We start from the raw sequence: 23,005 nt of genomic DNA on the forward strand, positions 1-23,005 counted from the left end.
GCAGACATTTAGAAACGCAACATGACAATTTGAAAAATAAGCCAAGGTAGTTTTTTGAGTGAGAATAAAGACAACTTTCGAGTAGTAAGACATGTATAAAAGCAACAGATATCATTACGGTAATAATAAGGGGCTAGAAGCATCTTATATGGTGAGCGACTGAGTGGCTAGGACAGGCAAGCCCCATACTATTGTGGAGGACTTAATTCTTCCTGCTGCCGCGGATATGGCTGGGATAATGCTTGGGGAAAGGCCTCAAACAACTATACAGACAATGCCTTCATCAAACAACACTGTTTCACAACGCATCAGTGACATGGCAGGAGATGTTTTGAAACAATTACTGCATCGCATACAAGCCCGGGAATTATATGCATTACAGTTGGATGAGTCGACAGACGTGGCGGGCCTGGCACAGCTCCTGGTATATGTCTATTATGTTTATAGGGGGCCAATTAAGGAAGACATCCTCTTCTGCAAACCACTGGAAACCAGGACAACATGAAAGGATATTTCTAAAGTACTGGACAGCTTTGTGACATCAAATTACTTTGGTGGTCAGGATGTGTTGGAATCTGTACTGATGGTACCATGACAGGGAGACATAGTGGAGTGGTAACGCACATGCAAGCTGTTGCTCACGACACCACTTGGGTGCATTGCAGCATCCACCAAGAGGCTCTTGCTGCGAAGGAAATGCCTGACAGCTTGAAAGATGTTATGGAAACTACAGTGAAAATGGTTAACTTTGTTAAAGCAAGGCTCCTGAACTCTTGTGTATTTTCTGCATTATGTAATGATATTGGGCAGCGACCATGTACTGCTTTTACAACATATGTGCGCTGGTTATCAAGGGGCAAAGTATTGACGCGTTTTTTTTTTTAATTGAGAGAGTAGCTTAAAGTTTTCTTTACTGACCATAATTTTCACTTGTCTGACCGCTTGCATGATGGCGAGTTTCTCAGACGACTGGCCTATCTGGGTGAAGTTTTTTCACACCTGAATGATCTGAATCTAGGATTATTAGTCCTCTCAGCACCTATATTCAATGTGCAGGACAACATTGAGGCTATGATTAAGAAGTTGGAGACCTTTTCTGTTTGCATTAACAAGGACAACACACAGGTCTTTCCATCACTGTATGTTTTTTTGTGTACAAATGAACTCAAGCTTACAGGACAATGTCAAATGTGATATAGCGAAGCACCTGAGTGAGATGGGTGCACAATTACGCATGTACTTTCCCGAAACGGATGACACAAACAACTGGATTCCTTATCCCTTTCATGCCCTGCCTCCAGTCCACTTACCGATATCTGAACAAGAGAGCCTCGTCGAATTTGCAACAAGCGGTTCTGTGAAAATGTAATTTATTCAGAAGCCACTGCCAGATTTCTGGATAAGGCTGCGCTCAAGAGTTTCTTGCCTTGGCAAATTGGCTGTTAAGACACTGATGCCCTTTGCAACCACGTACCTATGTGAGAGTGGATTCTCGGCCCTCACGAGCATGAAAACGAAATACAGGCGGGCACAGACTGTGTGTGGAAAATTATTTAAGACTGAGACTCTCCAATATTTGAAGGGGTACGGGACTATAAAAAGTTTGGGAACCACTGGCCTAGATGGGGGCTGTAGTGATACTATATCATTTAACTGTACCACTGTATAATTAAATAGTATACTTAGAGAAATAAGGACATGTAATATCCATTAGAGCGGTCACTTGACTATCTTGTCACTACAATAGACCATTTTTTGCTAAGGTGATGGCTAGAAGAGATCGAGGTTTGGTCAAAACATCAGATTTTACTTTTCGTAGCAGGCTAGAACTTAAACAGCATGTTAGGATAATTTGGCTACGGTAAGGAAAAACGGTAAACATTTCAATTTTTGACGTTAATTTAACAAGAGCTGTATCCCATCTAGCCATGACCCTTTGGCTAATATGAGCGAGTGAAAGATTTGCCTCCGTACTTTCGCCAAAACGCACACTTGTGTCGAAATTGTCGGCAGGTTCTTCAAGCTATTCATTCACCAAAACAAACTTTGCTTTACACGTTTACCTGTCAATATAGTTCAGCTGTGACACAGTCAAATGAGAAATTGTGCGAGGTGAAACCCATTTAGAAACGTTTTGTCAACGAAATGGCGATGTTATTCTGGGAAAGAGGACTTCGCAACGCTGTTACCAAAAAGGCTATGCAAGGAGTCCAGCTCTACTGGTAATACATGCAGTTCAAGTGTCCGTAAATACGATGTGCATTCTACGGTAGCTAGCTAGCGAATTATTTGCAAATATTACAACAATGGTTCGTGTTTAGCAATGAAAATACTTAGAATAGTCTTTGCCTCCAATACAGCTGTCATGCATGTTGTCTGGCTATCAGTGCAGTTTAATATATTCACAGACGATGGCGCTATTTACCAATCTCAGGCTCCAGTTGCAGTGTATGAAATTTAATATGCATTTGGTTTGAGACCAATCAAATTTCAATCAAATGTATTTATGAAGCCCTTTTTACGCCAGCCGATGTCACCAAAATGCTGTACAGAAACCCAGCCTAAAACGCCAAACCGCAAGCAATGCAGATGTAGAAGCACGGTGGCTAGGAAATACTCCCTAGGAAGAAACCTAGCGAGTAACCAGGCTCTGAGGGGTGGCAAAGCCTCTTCTGGCTGTGCCGGGTGGAGATTTTAACAGTACATGGCTAAGATGTTTAAACGTTCATGGTTGTCGAGGGTGCAACAGGTCAGCACCCCAGGAGAAAATGTCAGTTGGCTTTTCATAGCCGATCATGATACTGTATGTCACAGATTATCAGTTAAAATAGGCATGAATTGTCAGTATTTATTCATCAAGTAGATCATCTGTCTAATTGTGTTTGTTTTCCCCTCAGTACGTCAGTGGTATCAGGCAGAGAGCGTGTGAATGGGGTGGATCTGTTCTACCAGCAGACTGGAAAAGGAGACCATGCTGTTTTACTACTGCCTGGAGCTCTGGGTAGGTAACAACACTCGTAACATGGTCCCCAGGCTTTCAGTGTCTGGTGCACAACACTACCGACCTTTGTCACTTCCCCAAGCCTTGTCGAGTGACTGTCTAAAGTTGTAGATGATGGTCTCTTTCAAATATAGAGTAGCCTAAATCATATGTCACACTACTGATTAAGGCCTCTGCCCATCAGAGCATCAACATTAGTAATTGTGACTTTGATATTGAGAGGAGACTGAGGACTTCAAGCGGCAGTGGTTCCCAAACTTGTTATAGTCCCGTACCCCTTCAAACATTCAACCTCCAGCTGCGTACCCCCTCTAGCACCAGGGTCAGTGCAATCTCAAATGTTGTTTTTTGCCATCATTGTAAGCCTGCCACACACATACTATACGATAAATGTATTAAACATAAGAATGAGTGTGAGTTTTTGTCACAACCTGGCTCATGGGAAGTTGCAAAGAGCTCTTATAGGACCAGGGCGCAAATAATATAATAATAATCATTCATTTTTCTCTTTATTTAGCCATCTTACATATAAAACCTTATTTGTTCATCAAAAATTGTGAATAACTCATCACAGGTTAATGAGAAGGGTGTGCTTGAAAGGATGCACATAACTGCATGTAGAGAGTCTGTCTTAAATAATTTTCCACAGTCTGTGCCTGTATTTAGTTTTCATGCTAGTGAGGGCCGAGAATCAACTCTCACGTAGGGACGTGGTTGCAACGGGCATCAGTGTCTTAACAGCCAATTTGCCAAGGCAAGAAACTCTGAGTGCAGCCTTATCCAGAAATCTGGCAGTGGCTTCTGATTAAATTTTCACAGAACCACCGATGAGGCTCTCTTGTTCAGATATTGGTAAGTGGACTGGAGGCAGGGCATGAAAGGGATAACGAATCCAGTTGTTTGTTTCGTCCGTTTCGGGAAAGTACATGTGTAATTGTGCACCCATCTCACTCAGGTGCTTCGCTATATCATATTTGACATTGTCTGTAAGCTTGAGTTCATTTGCACACAAAAAAATCATACAATGATGGAAAGAACAGTGTGTTGTCCATGTTAATGCAGACATAGAAGAGCTCCAACTTCTTAATCATAGCCTCAATGTTGTCCTGCACATTGAATATAGTTGCGGAGAGTCCCTTTAATCCTAGATTCAGATCATTCAGGCGAGGAAACACTTCACCCAGATAGGCCAGTCATTTGAGATGCTCGTCATCATGCAAGCGGTCAGACAAGTGAAAATGACAGTGGCAAGAAAAAGTATGTGAACCCTTTGGAATTACCTGGATTTCTGCAGAAATTAGGGAAAACATTTGATTTGATCCTCATCTTAGTCACAACAATAGACGAATACAGTGTGCTTAAACTAATAAAACAAAAAAATGATTGTATTTGTCTTGTCTATATTGAATACATAATTTAAACATTCACAGTGTAGGTTGGTAAAAGTATGTGAACCCCTAGGCTAAGGACTTTTCCAAAAGCTAATTGGAGTCAGGAGTCAGCTAACCTGGAGTCCAATTAATGAGACAAGATTGGAGATGTTGGTTAGAGCTCCCTATAAAAAAAAAATCAGAAAATTTGAGTTTGCTATTCACAAGAAGCATTGCCTGATGTGAACCATGCCTCGAACAAAAGAGATCTCAGAAGACCTAAGATTAAGAATTGTTGACTTGCATAAAGCTGGAAAGGGTTCGAAAAGTATCTCTAAAAGCCTTGATGTTCATCAGTCCACAGTAAGACAAATTGTCTATAAATGGAGTAAGTTCAACGTTGTTGCTACTCTCTCTTGGAGTGGACGTCCTGCAAAGATAACTGCAAGAGCACAGTGCAGAATGCTCAATGAGGTTACGAAGAATCCTAGAGTGTCAGCTTAAGATGTACAGAAATCTCTGGAACATTCTAACATCTCTGTTGACAAGTCTACGATACGTAAAACACTAAACAAGAAAGGTGTTCATGGGAGGACACCGCGGAAGAAGCCAATGCTGTCCAAAAAAACATAGCTGCATGTCTTAAGTTCATAAAAAAGCACCTGGATAATTAAAACATTTTTTTTCACCTTTATTTAACCAGGTTAGCCAGTTGAGAACAAGTTCTCATTTACAACTGCGACCTGGCCAAGATCGAGCAAAGCAGTGTGACACAAACAACAGAGTTACACATACACATGGGATAAACAAACGTACAGTCAATAACACAATAGAAAAAGTCTATATACAGTGTGTGCAAATGTAGTAACATTAGGGAGGTAAGGCAATAAATAGGACATTGTGGCGAAATAATTACAATTTAGCAATTAAACACTGGAGTGATAGATGTGCAGAAGATGAATGTGCAAGTAGACATACTGGAGTGCAAAGGAGCAAAAAAAAGAATAACAATATGGGGATTAGGTAGTTGGGTGGGCAATTTACAGATGGGCTATATACAAATGCAGTGATCGGTAAGCAGCTCTGACAGCTGATGCTTAAAGTTTGTAAGGGAGATATGTCTCCAGCTTCAGTGATTTTTGCAATTTGTTCCGGTCATTGGCAGCAGAGAACTGGAAGGAAAGGTGGCCAAAGGAGGAGTTGGTTTTGTGGGTGACCAGTAAAATATACCTGCTGGAGCGCGTGCTACGGGTGGATGCTGCAATGGTGACCAGTGAGCTGAGATAAGGCAGGGCTTTACCTAGCAAAGACTTATAGATGGCCTGGAGCCAGCGGGTTTGGCGACGTATATGAAGCGAGTACCAGCCAACGAGAGCATACAGGTTGCAGTGGTGGGTAGTACATGGGGCTTTGGTGACAACTGATGGCGCTGTGATCGACTACATCCAATTTGCTGAGTAGAGTGATGGAGGCTATTATGTAAATGACATCGCCGAAGTCAAGGATCGGTAGGATAGTCAGTTTTCCAGGGTATGATTGACAGCATGAGTGAAGGAGGCTTTGTTGCGAAATAGGAAGCCGATTATAGATATATTTTTAGATTGGAGATGCTTAATGTGAGCCTGGAAGGAGAGTTTACAGTCTAACCAGACACCTAGGTGTTTGTAGTTGTCCACATATTCTAAGTCAGAACTGTCCAGAGTAGAGATGCTAGACGAGCGGGCGCGGGCAGCGATCGGGTTGAAGAGCATGCATTTAGTTTTGCTTGCATTTAAGAGCCGTTGGAGGCTACGGAAGGAGTGTGGTATGGAATTGAAGCTTGTCTGGAGGTTTGTTAACACAGTGTCCAAAGAAGGGCCAGAAGTATATAGAATGGAGTCGTCTGCGTAGAGGTGGATCAGAGAATAACCCGCAGCAAGAGCGACATCATTGATGTATACAGAGAAAAGAGTCGGCTCGAGAATTGAACCCTGTGGCACCCCCATAGAGACTGCCAGATGTCCGGACAACAGGCCCTCCGATTTGACACACTGAACTCTATCTGAAAAGTAGTTGATTAACCAGGCGAGGCAGTCATTTGAGAAACCAAGGCTGTTGAGACTGCCTATAAGAATGTGGTGATTGACAGAGTCGAAAGCCTTGGCCAGCTCGATGAATACGGCTGCACAGTATTGTCTTTTATCGATGTAGGTTATAATATCGTTTAAGACCTTGAGCGTGCCTGAGGTGCACCCATGGCCAGCTCATTAACCAGATTGCATAGCGGAGAAGTTATGGTGGGATTCGAAATGGTTGGTGATCTGTTTGTTAACTTGGCTTTCGAAGACTTTAGAAAGGCAGGGTAGGATAGAAATAGGTCTGTAACAGATTGGGTCTAGAGCGTCACCCCCTTTGAAGAGGGGGAAGACCGCGGCAGCTTTCCAATCTTTAGGGATCTCAGACGATACAAATGAGAGGTTGAACAGGCTAGTAATAGGGGTTGCAACAATTGCGGCGGATAATTTTAGAAAGAGATGGTCTAGATTGTCTAGCCCAGCTGATTTGTAGGGGTCCAGATTTTACAGCACTTTCAGAACATTAGCTATCCTCTGGCAAAATATTCTGTGGACAGACTAAACTAAAGTTGAGTTGTTTGGAATGAACACACAACACTACAGTGGGGTAAAAAAGTATTTAGTCAGCCACCAATTGTGCAAGTTCTCCCACTTAAAAAGATGAGAGAGGCCTGTAATTCATTCATCATAGGTACACTTCAATTATGACAGACAAAATGAGAAAAAGAAATCCAGAAAATTACATTGTAGGATTTTTTAATTTATTTATTTGCAAATTATGGTGGAAAATAAGTATTTGGTCACCTACAAACAAGCAAGATTTCTGGCTCTCACACACCTGTAACTTCTTCTTTAAGAGGCTCCTCTGTCCTCCACTCGTTACCTGTATTAATGGCACCTGTTTGAACTTGTTATCAGTATAAAAGACACCTGTCCACAACCTCAAACAGTCACACTCCAAACTCCACTTTGGCCAAGACCATACAATTTAAAAAAATATTTTTTTAACGTGAATCACATTTTTATTTGGCTTCCCCCCGACGGCATTGCACATACCCCAGTTTGGGAATACCTGGCCTACGGTATAGAAAACTTCATAAAAACACATAGTAAGTTGTTTTGGGTCCTCATCAGAACAGACATAGACCCTCTATAAGGTTGGTTACCAGCAGTGTGTGTTCCTGTAACAGGAAGTGCTCAGACTGACTTTGGGCCGCAGCTGAAGTCTTTGAGTAAGGACCGCTTCACTGTGATTGGTTGGGACCCTCGCGGGTACGGAAACTCCCGCCCCCCGGAGAGAGACTTCCCACTGGACTTCTTTGAGAGGGACGCCAAGGACGCTGTGGACCTGATGCAGGTCAGAGTTAAACCAATCAGGAATCGCATTGGGAAGATGCTTTAAAATGTTGCTGTATAGTGTGCCTCTCAATATTGCAAGTCAGCACACAAGATGACTTTCTCCGCAACACAGAGAAACAGGACTACTCTGGAGAACATGAACTACACAGTTGCCTCTCTCTTGCTCTTTGTATGTGAGGACAGTCAGCCAAGTATATTTCCTTATTTATCTGTGAATGTGTGTATGTCTTTCCCTCGTTGTTTATCTGTGAATGTGTGTATGTCTTTCCCTCGTTGTTTTTCTGTGAACGTGTGTACAGTTGTGGCAAAAGTTGAGAATGACACCAATATACATTTTCACAAGGTCTACTGCCTCAGTTTGTATGATGGCAGTTTGCATATACTCCAGAATGTTATGAAGAGTGATCAGATGAATTGCAATTAATTGCAAAGTCCCTCTTTGCCATGCAAATGAACTGAATGGATATTGCTGCCAGTAAGATTGCACCTAAATCAACCATTTATCGGATCATCAAGAACTTCGAGAGCGGTTCAATTGTTGTGAAGAAGGCTTCAGGGCACCCAAGAAAGTCCAGCAAGCGTCAGGACCGTCTCCTAAAGTTGATTCAGCTGCGGGATCAGGGCACCACCAGTACAGAGTTTGCTCAGGAATGGCAGCAGGCAGGTGTGAGTAAATCTGCACGCACAGTGAGGCGAAGACTTTTGGAGGATGGCCTGGTGTCAAGAAGGGCAGCAAAGAAGCCACTTCTCTCCAGGACAAACATCAGGGACAGACGGATATTCTGCAAAAGGTACAGGGATTGGACTGCTAAGGACTGGGGTAAAGTCATTTTCTCTGATGAATCCCCTTTCCGATTGTTTGGGGCATCTGGGAAAAAAAGCTTGTCCGGAGAAGACAAGGTGAGCGCTACCATCAGTCCTGTGTCATGCCAACAGTAAAGCATCCTGAGACCATGCATGTGTGGGTTTGCTTCTCAGCCAAGGGAGTGGGCTCACTCACAATTTTGCCTAAACACAGCCATGAATAAAGAATGGTACCAACACATCCTCCGACAGCAACTTCTCCCAGCCATCCAGGAACAGTTTGGTGACGAACAATGCCTTTTCCGGCATGATGGAGCACCTTGCCATAAGGCAAAAGTGATAACCAAGTGGCTCGGGGAACAAAACATCTGTATTTTTGGTCCATGGCCAGGAAACTCTCCAGACCTTAATCCCATTGAGAACTTGTGGTCAATACTCAAGAGGCGGGTGGAAAAACAAAACCCCACAAATTCTGACAAACTCCAAGCATTGATTATGCAAGAATGGGCTGCAATCAGTCAGGGTGTGGCCCAGAAGTTAATTGACAGCATGCCAGGGCGGTTTGCAGAGGTCGTGAAAAAGAAGGTTCAACATTGCAAATATTGACTCTTTGCATCAACTTCATATAATTGTCAATAAAAGCATTTGACACTTATGAAATGCTTGTAATTATACTTCAGTATTCCATAGTAACATCTGACAATAATATCTAAAGATGCTGAAGCAGCAAACGTTGTGAAAATGTATATTTGTGTCATTCTCTTTTGGCCACGACTGTATGCTTTTCCCATCATTGCTTATCTGTGAACGTGTGTATGCCTTTTCCCTCATTGCTTATCTGTGAACGTGTGTATGCCTTTTCCCTCATTGCTTATCTGTGAACGTGTGTATGCCTTTTCCCTCATTGCTTATCTGTGAACGTGTGTATGCCTTTTCCCTCATTGCTTATCTGTGAACGTGTGTATGCCTTTTCCCTCATTGCTTATCTGTGAACGTGTGTATGCCTTTTCCCTCATTGCTTATCTGTGAACGTGTGTATGCCTTTTCCCTCATTGCTTATCTGTGAACGTGTGTATGCCTTTTCCCTCATTGCTTATCTGTGAACGTGTGTATGCCTTTTCCCTCATTGCTTATCTGTGAACGTGTGTATGCCTTTTCCCTCATTGCTTATCTGTGAACGTGTGTATGCCTTTTCCCTCATTGCTTATCTGTGAACGTGTGTATGCCTTTTCCCTCATTGCTTATCTGTGAACGTGTGTATGCCTTTTCCCTCATTGCTTATCTGTGAACGTGTGTATGCCTTTTCCCTCATTGCTTATCTGTGAACGTGTGTATGCCTTTTCCCTCATTGCTTATCTGTGAACGTGTGTATGCCTTTTCCCATCATTGCTTATCTGTGAACGTGTGTATGCCTTTTCCCTCATTGCTTATCTGTGAACGTGTGTATGCCTTTTCCCTCATTGCTTATCTGTGAATGTGTGTCTTTTCCTTCATTGCTTATCTGTGAGCGTGTGTGTATCTTTCCCATGGTAGGCGTTGAGATTTCCAAGGTTCTCTCTGCTGGGCTGGAGTGACGGAGGCATTACTGCTCTGATTGCAGCAGCCAGGAACCCCTCCCTGGTCAATAAGATGGTGGTGTGGGGCTCCAACGCATATGTCTCACCACAAGATGTAAAGATCTACAATGGTGAGGTCCTCTTATTGGTGTGTGCGAGCATGCTTTGGAGAGACTGGATGAGGCAGCTCTGCATGTGTTAGGGTTTGTGTAATACAGCTTGTGTGTGTCCATGTGTCTTCAGCGATCCGTGATGTGTCTCAGTGGAGTGAGAGGATGAGGAGGCCCATGGAGGAAGTGTATGGGGCAGAGCTCTTCATTAAGACCTGGGAAGGATGGGTGGACGGGATTGGACAGTTCGCCCAGAGACCAGAAGGTAAGGGCAGCAACATCTTTGCAGCAAAGATTCCAATTTTCCAGTTCCACTTGTCAGTTCCTGTGTTAGGGAGTATCTGTATAGATCCTTACTTGTTTGTTTTCTGTCTGTCCTGTATTGTTCAGGAAGCATCTGTATGGAGCTGTTGCCTCAGATCAGCTGTCCCTCTCTCATCATCCACGGAGAGAAGGATCCCATGGTGCCCAGCTTCCACCCTCAGTATCTCCTCAAACACATCAAGGGTTCAAGGTGAGCTGATTCCCCCATTACATTCCTTCTCTTTTGTTTTCCTATCCTCCCTTCTGTATGTTTTTCTCTCTTATAGAGAGAGGCATTGTATGAAAGAAATGATGTACAGTCAGAATGTATTATGTCAATGTTTAACTACAACCACTATTGATACGTACAACCTCCACTGTAACATCTTCTTTGGTGTCCAGGTTGCATCTGATGCCGGAAGGGAAACACAACCTGCATCTGAGGTTTGCTGCCAAGTTCAACAAGCTGGTTGAAGACTTCCTGAACCAGTGATGGACATAGGAATAGGGTGCCATTTGGGACGCAGCCTAACATTTTGCAGTATGTAGGGATTAGGGTACCAATTCGGTTACACAAATCCTGCACCCACAGGAAATGAGAAGCTTTCAGGCCTGGGTCTGTGTTCAAGAGTGGACAATATTGAAGGAGCACTATAGAAAGCAACAGTAATAATCAATCGGAGTCTGGTCCATTAATTAACTGACTTATCACTGAATTACTGGTATATGAGCCAAAATAAATACCCATCCACATGACTATTGCAAATGTTATGTATTAATTCCTTGTGTAATAAGTTTTTGTTTAACTTTTTGCATCATTTGTATTGTTGTGTCCAGTCCTCTTTTGTACTGTTGTGTGTCATATATGGCATGTTATGTAAATGTTGCATTTGCACTAACTGTTATGCCATGTAAAACAAAGCAAAAGAAAAGTTGGAAAATGATAGTAATTCAATTACAATTTTAATCAGACATTTAGTAAACAGCAGGGGTGAAAGTAAGGTGGTGTGGTACGGCGTCCCAGCACAATAAATAGTTTGGGTACGCCGTACCAGTTAAGCATGAACCTATCACAATGATTAAAACAAAATGTCAAGAAAATTAGCAAATGGACTTAAACTGGTGGTATAGACTATGCTCCAATATGCGATGTGGTCAGATGAGAACACTGACATTTTGCCAAGGTAGAGATGAGTGGCTGACACAGATGCGTGCGGACAGCAGTGAATGGTTCAATTCTGGCCTAATGACAATCACCAAATGTCATTAGACTTTTTGGTGTTTTGTGTTACAGATGACTGGAAAGGGTCACCACTGTTTGCAACAAGGGCTCGACTTGGACTGAAATAGGTTCCGGTACTTTTGAGCTAATATTTTATAAGAGGAACAGGAGCTCAAGCAGTAGAAGATTTGAAGTACCAGTACTCAGTTCATGTGAGGTCCTGCCCAAGTCAACCACTGGTTTGGAGGCTGGAAATATGTTGAGTGAATGAGCTTGGAGCCCTTTGAAGTGATTGTTTGATAATCAGATAAAAACATAATGACTGGTTGTGTTTATACCACAATACTAGTTAATACATTTTAAAAGTTATGAAAAATCTTCTAGGTCCACACACATCCTTTTGAATGAATAGTAATTCTATGATTAGGCCAATACATTTATTGGGTCTATAGGCACAAGCGTATGTTGGTCCCGTAGTGGGAAGAAATGAATTGTACTTTCACCGCTGGTAAAGTCTTTATATGTACAGTGTGTTCTCTGACAGGCACAACAGTGGCAGTTACAATGAGCCTAGCCATCTTTTGATGGACACATTTTATACCTGACCGAGAACTACATGCTCTCCCTCTTGTGAATGTTATTCATGTGTGATTTCAGGGAACTCATCTGATTGAAGCATTTATCGCAATAGTTACAGCGAAACGGTTTCTCGCCAGTGTGAATTCTCTGATGGCGTTTAAGATCACTTGTTGATAAAAAGCATTTACCACACGAAGGACACATGTATGGTTTCTCCCCTGAATGAGTCCTCATGTGACCATTCAGGTGTTCCTTCCTGCTAAAGCTTTTCCCACAAGTGTTACACAGGTACGGTTTCTCTCCAGTGTGAATTCTCTCGTGGAGTTTGAGTTGGCTTTCTTTTGGAAAAGCTTTTTCACACATAGTGCACTGCAGCATTGCCTTCTGTTTGTGACTCTTCATATGCTGCTTAAGGTTTCGCATCTGATGGAAGCTTTTGCCGCAATCGCTGCAGAGATATGCTGGAGGCTCCTCTCCTTCCTCTCCTGTCTCCCCTGTGTGTACCCTCATATGGCTTAGCAAATTACCCTCGTAGTTGAAGCATTTGTTACATTCAACACACCTGTATGGTTCCTCACCTGTGTGAATTCTCTCATGCTTTTTCAAATCGCTCGAATAGATAAAGCATTTCCCGCAGACATCACACTTGTACGGCTGCTCCCCTGTGTGGCTCCTCATGTGGTCTGTCAGTCTAGTATTGTGGAGGAAGCATTTGCCACATTCATGGCAGCAGTAGGGTTTCCGTGTTGTGTGTATCTTCATGTGCGTTTTCAGACCTCCCTTAAGAGTGAAGCTTTTGTCGCATTCCTTGCAGCTGTATGGTTTCTCACCAGTGTGGATCCGCTGGTGGCGTTTTAAATCACAGTCTGATATAAAGCATTTCTCACATAGAAGGCACCGGAATAATCTCTCTCCTGTATGAGTGCGCATATGCCCGATCAAGTCCGATTTACGGCTGAAACTTTGACTGCAATCGCTGCACACGTATGGTGTCTCTCTATTGTGAGTTTTTAGGTGTTGTCTTAGACCTGCTTTAAATGTGAAACATTTTTCACACATAGGACACTGAAGTCGTTGCCCTGTGTGGCTCCTCATATGCTCTTTTAGTGTTGCCTTCAGACTGTAGCTTTTTCCGCACTCCTGGCAGCTGCATGGTTTCACTCCGGTGTGAATTAGCTGATGGCGTTTTAGAACCACGGCTGATATACAAGATTTCTCACACACAGGACATTTAAATAGGCTCTCCCCTCCTGTGTGGGATCTCATATGCTCTGTCAGATGTCCCTGGCGTGTGAAGCCTTTGTCACACTCAAAACATTGATAAGGTTTCTCTCCATTGTGAGTCTTCATATGCCTGACCAGAGCTCCCTTGCCTTTGAAGGACCTGGAGCATTCTTTGCACTTATATGGCTTTTCATCTTTCTGATGAATTTTCCGGTGATTTCCTAAATGGCTTCTGCTAATGAAGCATTGACTGCACACAGGGCATTTGTATGGTGTCACTCCTGTGTGAGTGTTTATATGCCTGTCCAGGATTTCCTTGTGGTTGAATGATTTGCCACATTCAGTACAGCTGTATGGTTTCTCACCGATGTGAATAATTCTCTGATGTATTTTTAACTGGCCTGCCCTGGTGAAGCTTTTCCTGCACACAGTACACATGTGTAACCGCTTCTCTGTGTGAGCCCTCAACGGTGCTTTCAGCTCACTGGTTATCTTGGCCTCAGTGCAGACTTTAGAGTCTGGATGTAGACCAAGTTCAGAGAGGGGCTGAGAGTCAATGATTGGTTCTGATACTCCGTAGTCCTCTCCATCATCAGGTTCTGTTTTGATTCCGACAGTGGTGTTGGTGGGTAGAGGGTCCCTTTCACTGTCCTGATCACAGTCACGTTCCACATAGGGAGGAGGAAATATAAACTGTGTGACCTCTGTGGTATCCTGACTGGCCTTGAGTTCCTCCTGTTGCTCTGTAATCAATGTGTGCTCTGTCTCCTCCTGTACCCGACTGGGGCTCCACTCCTGCTCACAGTGTGGTTGTTGATGCTGCTTAGGTGGAATCTCCCGAGTTAGCTGCTGGGGGTCTGGGGAGAAGGATGGGAAATAAGGTTCTACACATTCGATAAATAACTCAAACACAATTCACATCAATTCAAGTTGGCTACCTTCACAATTATTTAGGCCTATGCCCAGCTTCTTAACCTGGGGAAATACAGTTTGTTTGTCATGCTAATTTTTTGGGGCAATGACACCGAATACAAGGATTGGAATGTTAGCAGCAACAACAAAAAAAACAGGTTCTGACTCAGGCATGCTGGAGTGGCAAAGAGTGACATCATCGCTTTAAGACTGTCAGTCTACCGCCCTTCTACTACTGCGACGAATGCAACCGTGGATTAATATGTGCATTTAGCAGTGATCTGTATTGTTTTAATCGTATGCTGTTTACTAGTCACAAACCTGCTCCCAAATCCAGAATAATCCTCCGCAGACGACCATTCTCCTGCTTTGAGCTGGATATCTCTTCCAAGTACTCTATTATCGTCTTTTCCACTATCCTGAATATATCAACTGCCGCTGATTTTAATCGGTCATGGTACTCGGTTTTATTTTCTCCAAATAGCTCAACAGCTGCCTTTGTTAACCGTTCGGTGATAAACAGATTCAACAGCTGTATTTTGGACATTTTGAGAAAATATTAACGCTTTAACAACTTAAATTAAACCTAAAGACACTCGTCAACTTCTAACCACCTTAGCATTTTTCATGCCGAAATTCCGAGCCTGCAAAGATTTCCGGCTTCGAAAAGATGTTGACACTTTGAGGACCGAATGACATTCAAGCAAAGGCGGGAACAATACATAGCTAGCCAATCATGTTTATCATGACGTTCAGAATCACGTGCAAGTGCTTCTATCGATTGCTTACGCGTTCCAGAAACCAGGAAGTGACTTGATTTACGGGCGCACATGAGTAGGTTGAACAAATTCAAATGAATCGTCTCGTCGTAGCTACTTGTCTTCCTACAAACATCTATTCAAAATGAACATATCAGAAAATGGAGCAGTAGGCGATGCCATTACAGTGCACGATATCTCAGAGAAGATTCTGGAGCAAACGGTTCACTTTCACGTCATGAAATTCAATGTTTTTCTCTTCTTTGGTTCGGCTCGAACCCAGTCTTGTCCAACTTGGTTGTTTCAATGGAAAGTACATTTGTGAGTAGCCTACTGTACAACAAATACACGGTTACAAAGCAGACTAGCTAACAGAGATTGGAAGCTAGCTAGCTTCACTGTGTAATGTTTCTAGCTAGCTACGTTAAAGGTATTATATCAGGTGTGTGTGTATTCAGGATTCGATGCCGCTGTCTACCTTAGTCCTGGAGGACCCATCTGACACCACCCAGAATTCACTGGCGCAGAAATTGAGTAAGCACCCCTTTCTTCATCTTCCTGTCAATATCCTATCTCTCGGAAGATTGGCTGTATCCTCCACAGACTGTGAAGGGATTGTCCAGCTTCATTCTATCATGATGGTGCTGTCAAGACAACTGGGAATTTGGGAGAAAAAAATCATCAGGTCAGAAAGTCGGAGCTCTATAAAGACGGAGCTATATCGGTCCGCAAATACAGGACTACAAAATATATATTTTTGTATTAACTGTTTTTTTCTTCTTCAGATTTTCCAGGTGGTGCGGCAGCACCTCTACTTCCCGAGGCTATGGTCGGACCTCGTTTTTTTTCTGAATTCGCAGTTGTCTTGAACTCACTGAAGTTGGAATCAGTTCCCAGTTGTTTTGAACGGCAGCATAAGACAGGCCACATATTTACACACACGCACAAACTTATCCAAGATGCCACAACATTGTGCTTACAGTCAAATTTGTCTAACAATCAATTATACATGGATTTATACTGAACAAAAAAATAAACTCAACATGCAACAATTTTACTGAGTTACAGTTCATATAAGGAAGTCAGTCAATTTAAATAAATAAATGAGGCCCTAATCTATGGATGGGAGGGCATAGGCCCACCCACTGGGGAGCCAGGCCCAGCCATCTGAATGAGTTTCTCCCCACAAAAGGGCTTTAATACCAAAATAAATACTCCTCAGTTTCTTCAGGTGGCTAGTCTCAGACGATTTTGCAGGTGAAGAAGCTGGGTGTGGAGGTCCTGGGATGGGGTGGTTACATGTGGTCTGTGGTTGTGACGCTGGTTGGACGTACTGCCAAATTCTCTAAACGTTGGTAGAGAAATTAACCTTCAATTCTCTGGCAAGACTCTGGTGGACATTGATGCAGTCAGCATGCCAATTGCACACTCCCTCAACTTGAGACATCTGTGGCATTGTGTTGTGTGACAAAACTGCACATTTTCGAGTAGCTTTTTATTCTCACCAGTAGAAGTTGCACCTGTGTAATGATCATGCTGTTTAATTAGCTTCTTGATTAAATCCATCCACCTGACAGGTGTGGCATATCTTGGCAAAGGAAAAATGCTCACTAACAGGGATGTAAACAAATTTGTACACAACATTTGAGAAGCTTTTATGTGTATTGAACATTTGTGGATCTTTAATTTCAGCTCATGAAACATGGGAACAACACTTTATATGTTGCGTTTATATTTTTCTTCACTATAGTTGCTATATGTTATTCAGAATCAGAACATTTACAGAAAGCTAGACACTTAAACCACTAACCAGTATGATTCTCTTTTGTTGGTGTCAGCTTACACGATTTGAAACATCACTAACTAACTCGTCACTAATCCAGCTGTCCTCCTTATCCTTTGTTTTCCAGCTATGAGGACTAAGAAACGGGTGTTTGTGAGCTACAATCTGCCCATGACCGACTCCAACCTGTCTCTGCTGGTGGAGAATAGGATAAAGAAGGAGATGGAACTTCACATGGATACATTTTAATCTTTCCCCCATTTATATTGACTTTTTACCAAAATAATACAATGGAGAGAACAACATTACCTACCTGTCTAGACTGTTTGTCACTTGCTGTTTTAGCACTTGCTTGAGATCTAACCAGAGACTGTCTCTGTTTAGAGGCTGCAGACACACAACATTTCCTGTGCCCACTGCCCACCTACAAACTTAGACATCACATGTATCACCTCGATAGTGTTCATTTATTGACAAACAATACATTAAGTGGTTTATTATCAAAACAACATTTATGGTTTTAATATGTACAAGTGCATCATATAAAAAAAACATTTAGAAAATATTAGTGGTTGACAATCACTCATGGAATTTCATTTATTTTACCACAATATTTCATTGATAAACATTTACAAACTACCAAATAAACAATACAAGGTGTCCGTCAAAATATGTGCCATTTGCATCAACTATGGTTCATGGTAGAAATGTATAGAGTATACTTGGCCTTTAAGGTCCTCTATGTACATTGTGTGACAAAATTGCCCTATGAAAATAATTGATGATATGATAGTCCATACATCAGGGATCATTAACTAGATTCAGCAGCGGCTGATTTATTTTGGTTGAGTGGATGGTCAGGGGGCCAGGTCATACTTAAAAATAATTTGTAGACTGCAAATTGACAAAGAAGCCAAAATAGATATATTTGTCGAAAACAAATCATTTCAAACCTTGTTTACATTTGTATACGGTCACATATCTCTTATGCGTGGGAATACTTTGGAACAGACTTCTAAAATTAAAATCAGTTGGAGCTGATTTGCTGGTGTTTCTACGGTCTTTTCAGAAAACTTGGGGAGCCAAATAAAATCACCTGAGGTCGCCAATGTAAGGTGTGTATTAATAGTTTGTATGTTAGAGTAGAGTTTGTATACAAACACCCTGTAAGTCACAGCTGTTCGAACTAGATCACACTATTGTACTAACCTAATAAACTAGACACTAACCATTTCAAAACCCTGATAGACATTGTGCTTTGTGGCATGGCCAGCCATTATTTAACCGTGCTGAAGAGACGGGTTGAAACAAGTCCTAAAAACACTAATATACTAACATTATTTACCACAGTGTTGAGAACAGGGACAGTAAAGGTCAGAATTAGCTAAATTAAAGGTATTTCAAGCAAAAAGAATGCCCTTGGCAACATGACAAAAATAAATACTGAATTACTGAACGATTCTTTCAAAGTAGCCTGTCCCATTTTAATTTTATTTTTTAAACAAAATAACCATCATGATAAAGCCATTCAGAAACATGTTTCATAGTGGAGACAGGCTCAATCTCAAATTGTACCCTATTCCCTATGTAGTGCACCAAGTAGTGCACTATGTAGTAAACAGGGTGCTATTTGGGACATATTCTGCACATACTAGTAACTAACTAGTATTGTCCACTCAACACCATAGAATACGGAAATAAAAACACCATGAAAAGGTCAAGTTCAAATCCTTTTCCATCACAGTTTTTAGGTTTCCGACTGTCACTCACAGCATTGTGTTGACAACCATCATTCACCAACATTACATGGGGGAAGCAATACTCTGTTTTCTAAAGTCCTCATAGTGATTCCACTCCTACTAAGCATAAAGTGCCAACTTGGACTTTTGACGGGGGTGGGAGGCACAAATTCATAAATAAACCCATCAAGTAGGCAACAGTATATAGGCCTACCCTTTTATTCAATTTAGAGCGCAGCAGTTTCACCTAAAACAGGTTGGCTGACAAATATTGTATTACGTTTGATTTAGCTTTGAATTTTAGTGCAAAAAAAATCAGTAGAGGGAAATTAAATGCATAGAGCACACGCCACTGTTGAAAGCCATGACGTTTCAAATGAAATATAGAATACAGTGTCTGTTCTGCTGCTCTATACATTTGTCTCTATGCGGTTTGAGTACACTACTCTGCTGATAACTTACAGACACCATGGCATCCCTCCTCAGCATGGAACCATGCTGCTCATTCTACACACTGACAACCCTTGGCAACAACTACCCTATGGGCACTAATGCATGTAAGTCATTGTAATGAGTTTCAGTTAATTGCAAAGACATACTTTCCCATATTTTGTTCCAAGATCCTGTTCTATTGCAGGCCCTCAAAGTCTTACTAAATCATATTGAGTGTCCAAAATAGTACCCTATTCCCTATAGATAGGCCTCGGGTCATGAGTAGTGCACTATGCAGTCCCTGGTCAAAAGCAGTACACTATATAGGGAATATGGTGACATTTAGGACGCAGAGAATCACTACTCTACAGGCTAACCCATCACCATATTACATTACGACCCATTTAAATCCAACCATTGATGCCCTCCTGGGGCATCTGAATAGTCATTCGTTTTTTCTTTTGGCCAAATCTTGGATGTCCATGATTGGGGAAGCTCGATTTCCCCCTTTCAGACTAACACAACGTGGAGAGATCGCATCATGACTCTAATGAGAGGGATCATTTGTCCATTAAACCCACCAGAATGGGAATGTTTTAAAATTAAAGAGTTCCTCATGGAAGAATCTGACAAGCGGAATTATTCCATGTTCTCCTGACTGCATGATCACATCAGACCAGGCCAGTCATGACAGTGACCAGGAGTGGGACAGTTTATTTGGGACAGTCCCTGCCATCCCTACAGCACAGTCTCGTCCTATCCTCTGTCTGTGTGTGTCAGAGAGGAGTGTGTGTCTGCTGCTACGACGACCCTCCCACCCCATTTGACACCATAATATTACTGATCACCCCCCCTCCGGTAACATACAATGTCGGCACTGCTGCAAGAGCAGTCGCCGCTGCTGTTGTGGCGCCCCCGGTGGCCGTAAGATGCTGCGGCGTGTCGTGGACCCGGGAGTATAAGTCCCTATCCCCAGGCTTGGTGAGAAGGAGGTGCTGCTCTCCAGGCCGGTGGGTGAGGAGGGGCTGGCGAGTGTAGCTCTCCCCGTCCGCGAGGCTCTCTGGCAGGGGCTGGTTGCGCGGCTCGGGCAGCAGTAGGAGACAGATGATGCACAGCAGGGTGCAGGCAGCGAAGATCATGTGATGCAGGAAGTAGCCCTTCTGGTTGTGGAGCTCCATGATGGGGGCCGTCAGCATGCCGAAGCCAGCACTGGCCAGGACCAGGCCCAGACTACCACCCCTGAGGGAGGAAGAGAGACAGAGGGAGAGTCAGTTTTACACTTAATTTCCTGCAATTCTACACAGTTTACTATACTACTATCTGTGGGCCGCCAGTTGCCCGTCCCTGATCTACATTCTAGAACAGCAGTCTCTGTCAAATTGCATTTATATGACACATACAGACTACACCAAAAGATGGCGCTAGTAGGCCACTCTAACACAAACCTAAAACTTGGTGAGTAGCAGTGGAGGCTGCTGAGGGGAGGATGGCTCATAATGGCTGGAAGGGGCGAATGGAATGGTGTCCATGTGTTTGATGTTGTTGTTGATACCTTTCCACATGTTCCGCTCCAGCCATTACCACAAGCCCGTCCTCCCAATTAAGGTGTCACAAACCACCTGTAGTGTGTAGTTATAGGAATCAAATAACTAGGTGTGTGTGGGTGCAGTCAGAGCATACATAGGTGTGTGTGTGTTACCTGATGACGGTGGGAGTGATCTCAGCGCAGAAGAAGATGCTGAGGGTGCTGACGGCACGAGAGGAGAACATTCCAATGATGGAGAATGCCACAGAGAACTTCCTGTTTAGCGTGTCCCTCAGAACTAACCATACAAGAGGAGGAGGGACACGAGAGGAGGTGAGACACATACATCATAAGTATAAACATTTCACTTAATAAAAACCAAACACAGTGGTGTACTGACTCGCCATTCATTTTATTTAATGACTGTTTTGTATATTCTACAACACAAAATCAACAGATGGAGCCTGAGGCTGGCCTGTAGAGCACCTGACCGGCATATACTCTTAGAAAAATGGTTCCAAAAACAGTTATTTGGTTGTCCCAATAGGTCAACCCTTTTTGGTTCTAAGTAGAACCCCCTTTTTTTAACCTTTATTTAACTAGGCAAGTCAGTTAAGAACTAATTCCTTTTTACAATGACAGCCTAGGAACAGTGTGTTAACAGCTTTGTTCAGGGGCAGAAAGACAGATTTTTACCTTGTCTGCTCGGGGATTCAATCTAGCAACCTTTCAGTTACTGTCCCAACGCTCTAATCACTAGGCTGCCTGCCTCCCCAGGTTAAAAGGGTTTAACCTGGAACCTAAAGGGTTATACCTGGAACCTAAAGGGTTATACCTGGAACCCAAAGGGTTTACCCTGGAACCTAAAGGGTTATACATGGAAACAAAAGGGTTATACCTGGAACCTAAAGGGTTTAACATGGAACCTAATGGGTTTAACCTGGAACCTAAAGGGTTATACCTGGAACCTAAAGGGTTTAACCTGGAACCTAAAGGGTTATACCTGGAAACTAAAGGGTTATACCTGGAACCTAAAGGGTTTAACCTGGAACCGAAAGGGTTATACCTGGAACCTAAAGGGTTATACCTGGAACCTAAAGGGTTATACCTGGAACCTAAAGGGTTATACCTGGAACCTAAAGGGTTATACCTGGAACCAATGAGTGCATTCTTCCAATCAGTATGATTGTATAAAGTCAAACTGTACCTGTGTCATGGCGAAGGCTGTACTTGCCAATCACTATATTCAAACAAAGGCCAGGGTAGGGGGAATAAAAATAGAGAAAATTAGCATGAGCATAGCCATTAGAAGAGCTCATTATTTGTCTGAGTGATACTGTTGATCTGATATAATGAATGAAGAACAGAGGTAATGATGCAGAAAGTGACATTCTACGAGTAATGACTTCTCTGAAGCACTGTAAGTCCATTATCTGAGTATGACACTTGTCTATGACAAATTATAATTATAATGGGATGATTTTGCTTTGTGTTTACCCATGTAAAGAGCGATTTGTGAATGAAGAATTATGAGGGGGATGCCTGCATTGGTCACTTGTTAAAAGATCTGACAAAACATGGGCTTTCATAAACTGAAGGTTGACCTAAATGTTTACTACATAGAGATAAGATGTATATATCTGTGTTTCATCTGTGTGTGTGTGTGCATAACACGTGTGTGTGTCTCCAACTCACAGTTGAGCAGACCCAGCTGCAACAGTGATGCCAGGGCGGTGATGATCATGAAGGTGAGCAGTCCGCCCCGACGACCCATGAATGCCACGGCCGGGCACAGTGCCAGGCACGTCGCTACGGCGATGCCAGTCATAGTGTAGTAGTCAGCGTGAAACATGGCCGACACAGGAGCCTCCGGGTCCATCATACTGCGGGCAAAACAGTGGTGGATACCGTACCCAGTCAACCTGAGGAAAGAGAGATATGTAGGTGAGTTGGACTCTCTGGCAGAAGGGTATTCTCTCCTGGTCTAGGTGAGTTGGACTCTCTGGCAGAAGAGTATTCTCTGGACACTCTGGCAGAAGGGTATTCTCTCCTGGTCTAGGTGAGTTGGACTCTCTGGCAGAAGGGTATTCTCTCCTGGTCTAGGTGAGCTGGACTCTCTGGCAGAAGGGTATTCTCTCCTGGTCTAGGTGAGCTGGACTCTCTGGCAGAAGGGTATTCTCTCCTGGTCTAGGTGAGCTGGACTCTCTGGCAGAAGGGTATTCTCTCCTGGTCTAGGTGAGTTGGACTCTCTGGCAGAAGGGTATTCTCTCCTGG

The 23,005-nt window shown here is 42.9% G+C and overlaps 3 protein-coding genes and 1 long non-coding RNA gene across 4 annotated transcripts in view; 2 read left to right on the plus strand and 2 right to left on the minus strand.

Annotated features, from left to right (window-relative positions):
• The first annotated feature begins 1,862 nt into the window (after positions 1-1,862).
• Positions 1,863-11,336, plus strand: bphl (biphenyl hydrolase like). Its single transcript, XM_035763406.2, has 7 exons — positions 1,863-2,222; positions 2,898-3,001; positions 7,616-7,782; positions 10,122-10,275; positions 10,388-10,519; positions 10,645-10,768; positions 10,960-11,336. The coding sequence occupies exons 1-7, from the start codon at positions 2,146-2,148 to the stop codon at positions 11,048-11,050; spliced, it is 849 nt and encodes a 282-aa protein (XP_035619299.1). The 5' UTR covers positions 1,863-2,145; the 3' UTR covers positions 11,051-11,336.
• Positions 11,337-11,503: 167 nt separating this feature from the next.
• Positions 11,504-15,189, minus strand: LOC118376665 (oocyte zinc finger protein XlCOF6-like). The gene is made up of 2 exons (XM_035763404.2): positions 14,816-15,189; positions 11,504-14,439 (listed from the first exon to the last, which is right to left on the minus strand). Exons 1-2 carry the CDS (start codon positions 15,039-15,041, stop codon positions 12,392-12,394), a joined length of 2,274 nt encoding a protein of 757 aa, XP_035619297.1. The 5' UTR covers positions 15,042-15,189; the 3' UTR covers positions 11,504-12,391.
• Positions 15,190-15,232: 43 nt separating this feature from the next.
• On the plus strand, positions 15,233-17,343 carry LOC118376667 (uncharacterized). The gene is made up of 3 exons (XR_008063916.1): positions 15,233-15,573; positions 15,711-15,786; positions 17,163-17,343. It is a non-coding gene; the product is annotated as an uncharacterized LOC118376667 (long non-coding RNA).
• A 137-nt stretch (positions 17,344-17,480) lies between these two features.
• Positions 17,481-23,005, minus strand: part of LOC118376664 (solute carrier family 22 member 23-like) — a 65,582-nt gene continuing 60,057 nt past the window's right edge. Inside the window, exons 8-11 of the mRNA XM_052461474.1 lie at positions 22,427-22,653; positions 21,939-21,971; positions 20,906-21,029; positions 17,481-20,445 (exon numbers count right to left, since the gene is read on the minus strand). Coding sequence (XP_052317434.1) covers positions 20,007-20,445; positions 20,906-21,029; positions 21,939-21,971; positions 22,427-22,653 — 823 coding nt within the window. The 3' untranslated portion in view covers positions 17,481-20,006. The remainder of the gene's footprint in view (positions 20,446-20,905; positions 21,030-21,938; positions 21,972-22,426; positions 22,654-23,005) is intronic.

This window comes from Oncorhynchus keta, chromosome 1 (genome assembly GCF_023373465.1).
Source record: "Oncorhynchus keta strain PuntledgeMale-10-30-2019 chromosome 1, Oket_V2, whole genome shotgun sequence".
Lineage (NCBI taxonomy): Eukaryota > Metazoa > Chordata > Actinopteri > Salmoniformes > Salmonidae > Oncorhynchus > Oncorhynchus keta.

Bases quoted from the DNA above. Each gene is read 5' to 3' on its own strand.
- bphl (XM_035763406.2), top strand. From the start codon at position 2,146: ATGGCGATGTTATTCTGGGAAAGAGGACTTCGCAACGCTGTTACCAAA. The intron at 2,223-2,897 runs GTAATACATGCA...TTTTCCCCTCAG, and splicing joins CAAGGAGTCCAGCTCTACTG to TACGTCAGTGGTATCAGGCA. The intron at 10,520-10,644 runs GTAAGGGCAGCA...TGTATTGTTCAG, and splicing joins GTTCGCCCAGAGACCAGAAG to GAAGCATCTGTATGGAGCTG.
- LOC118376665 (XM_035763404.2), bottom strand. From the start codon at position 15,041: ATGTCCAAAATACAGCTGTTGAATCTGTTTATCACCGAACGGTTAACA. The intron at 14,440-14,815 runs GTTTGTGACTAG...CCTTCTCCCCAG, and splicing joins TATTCTGGATTTGGGAGCAG to ACCCCCAGCAGCTAACTCGG.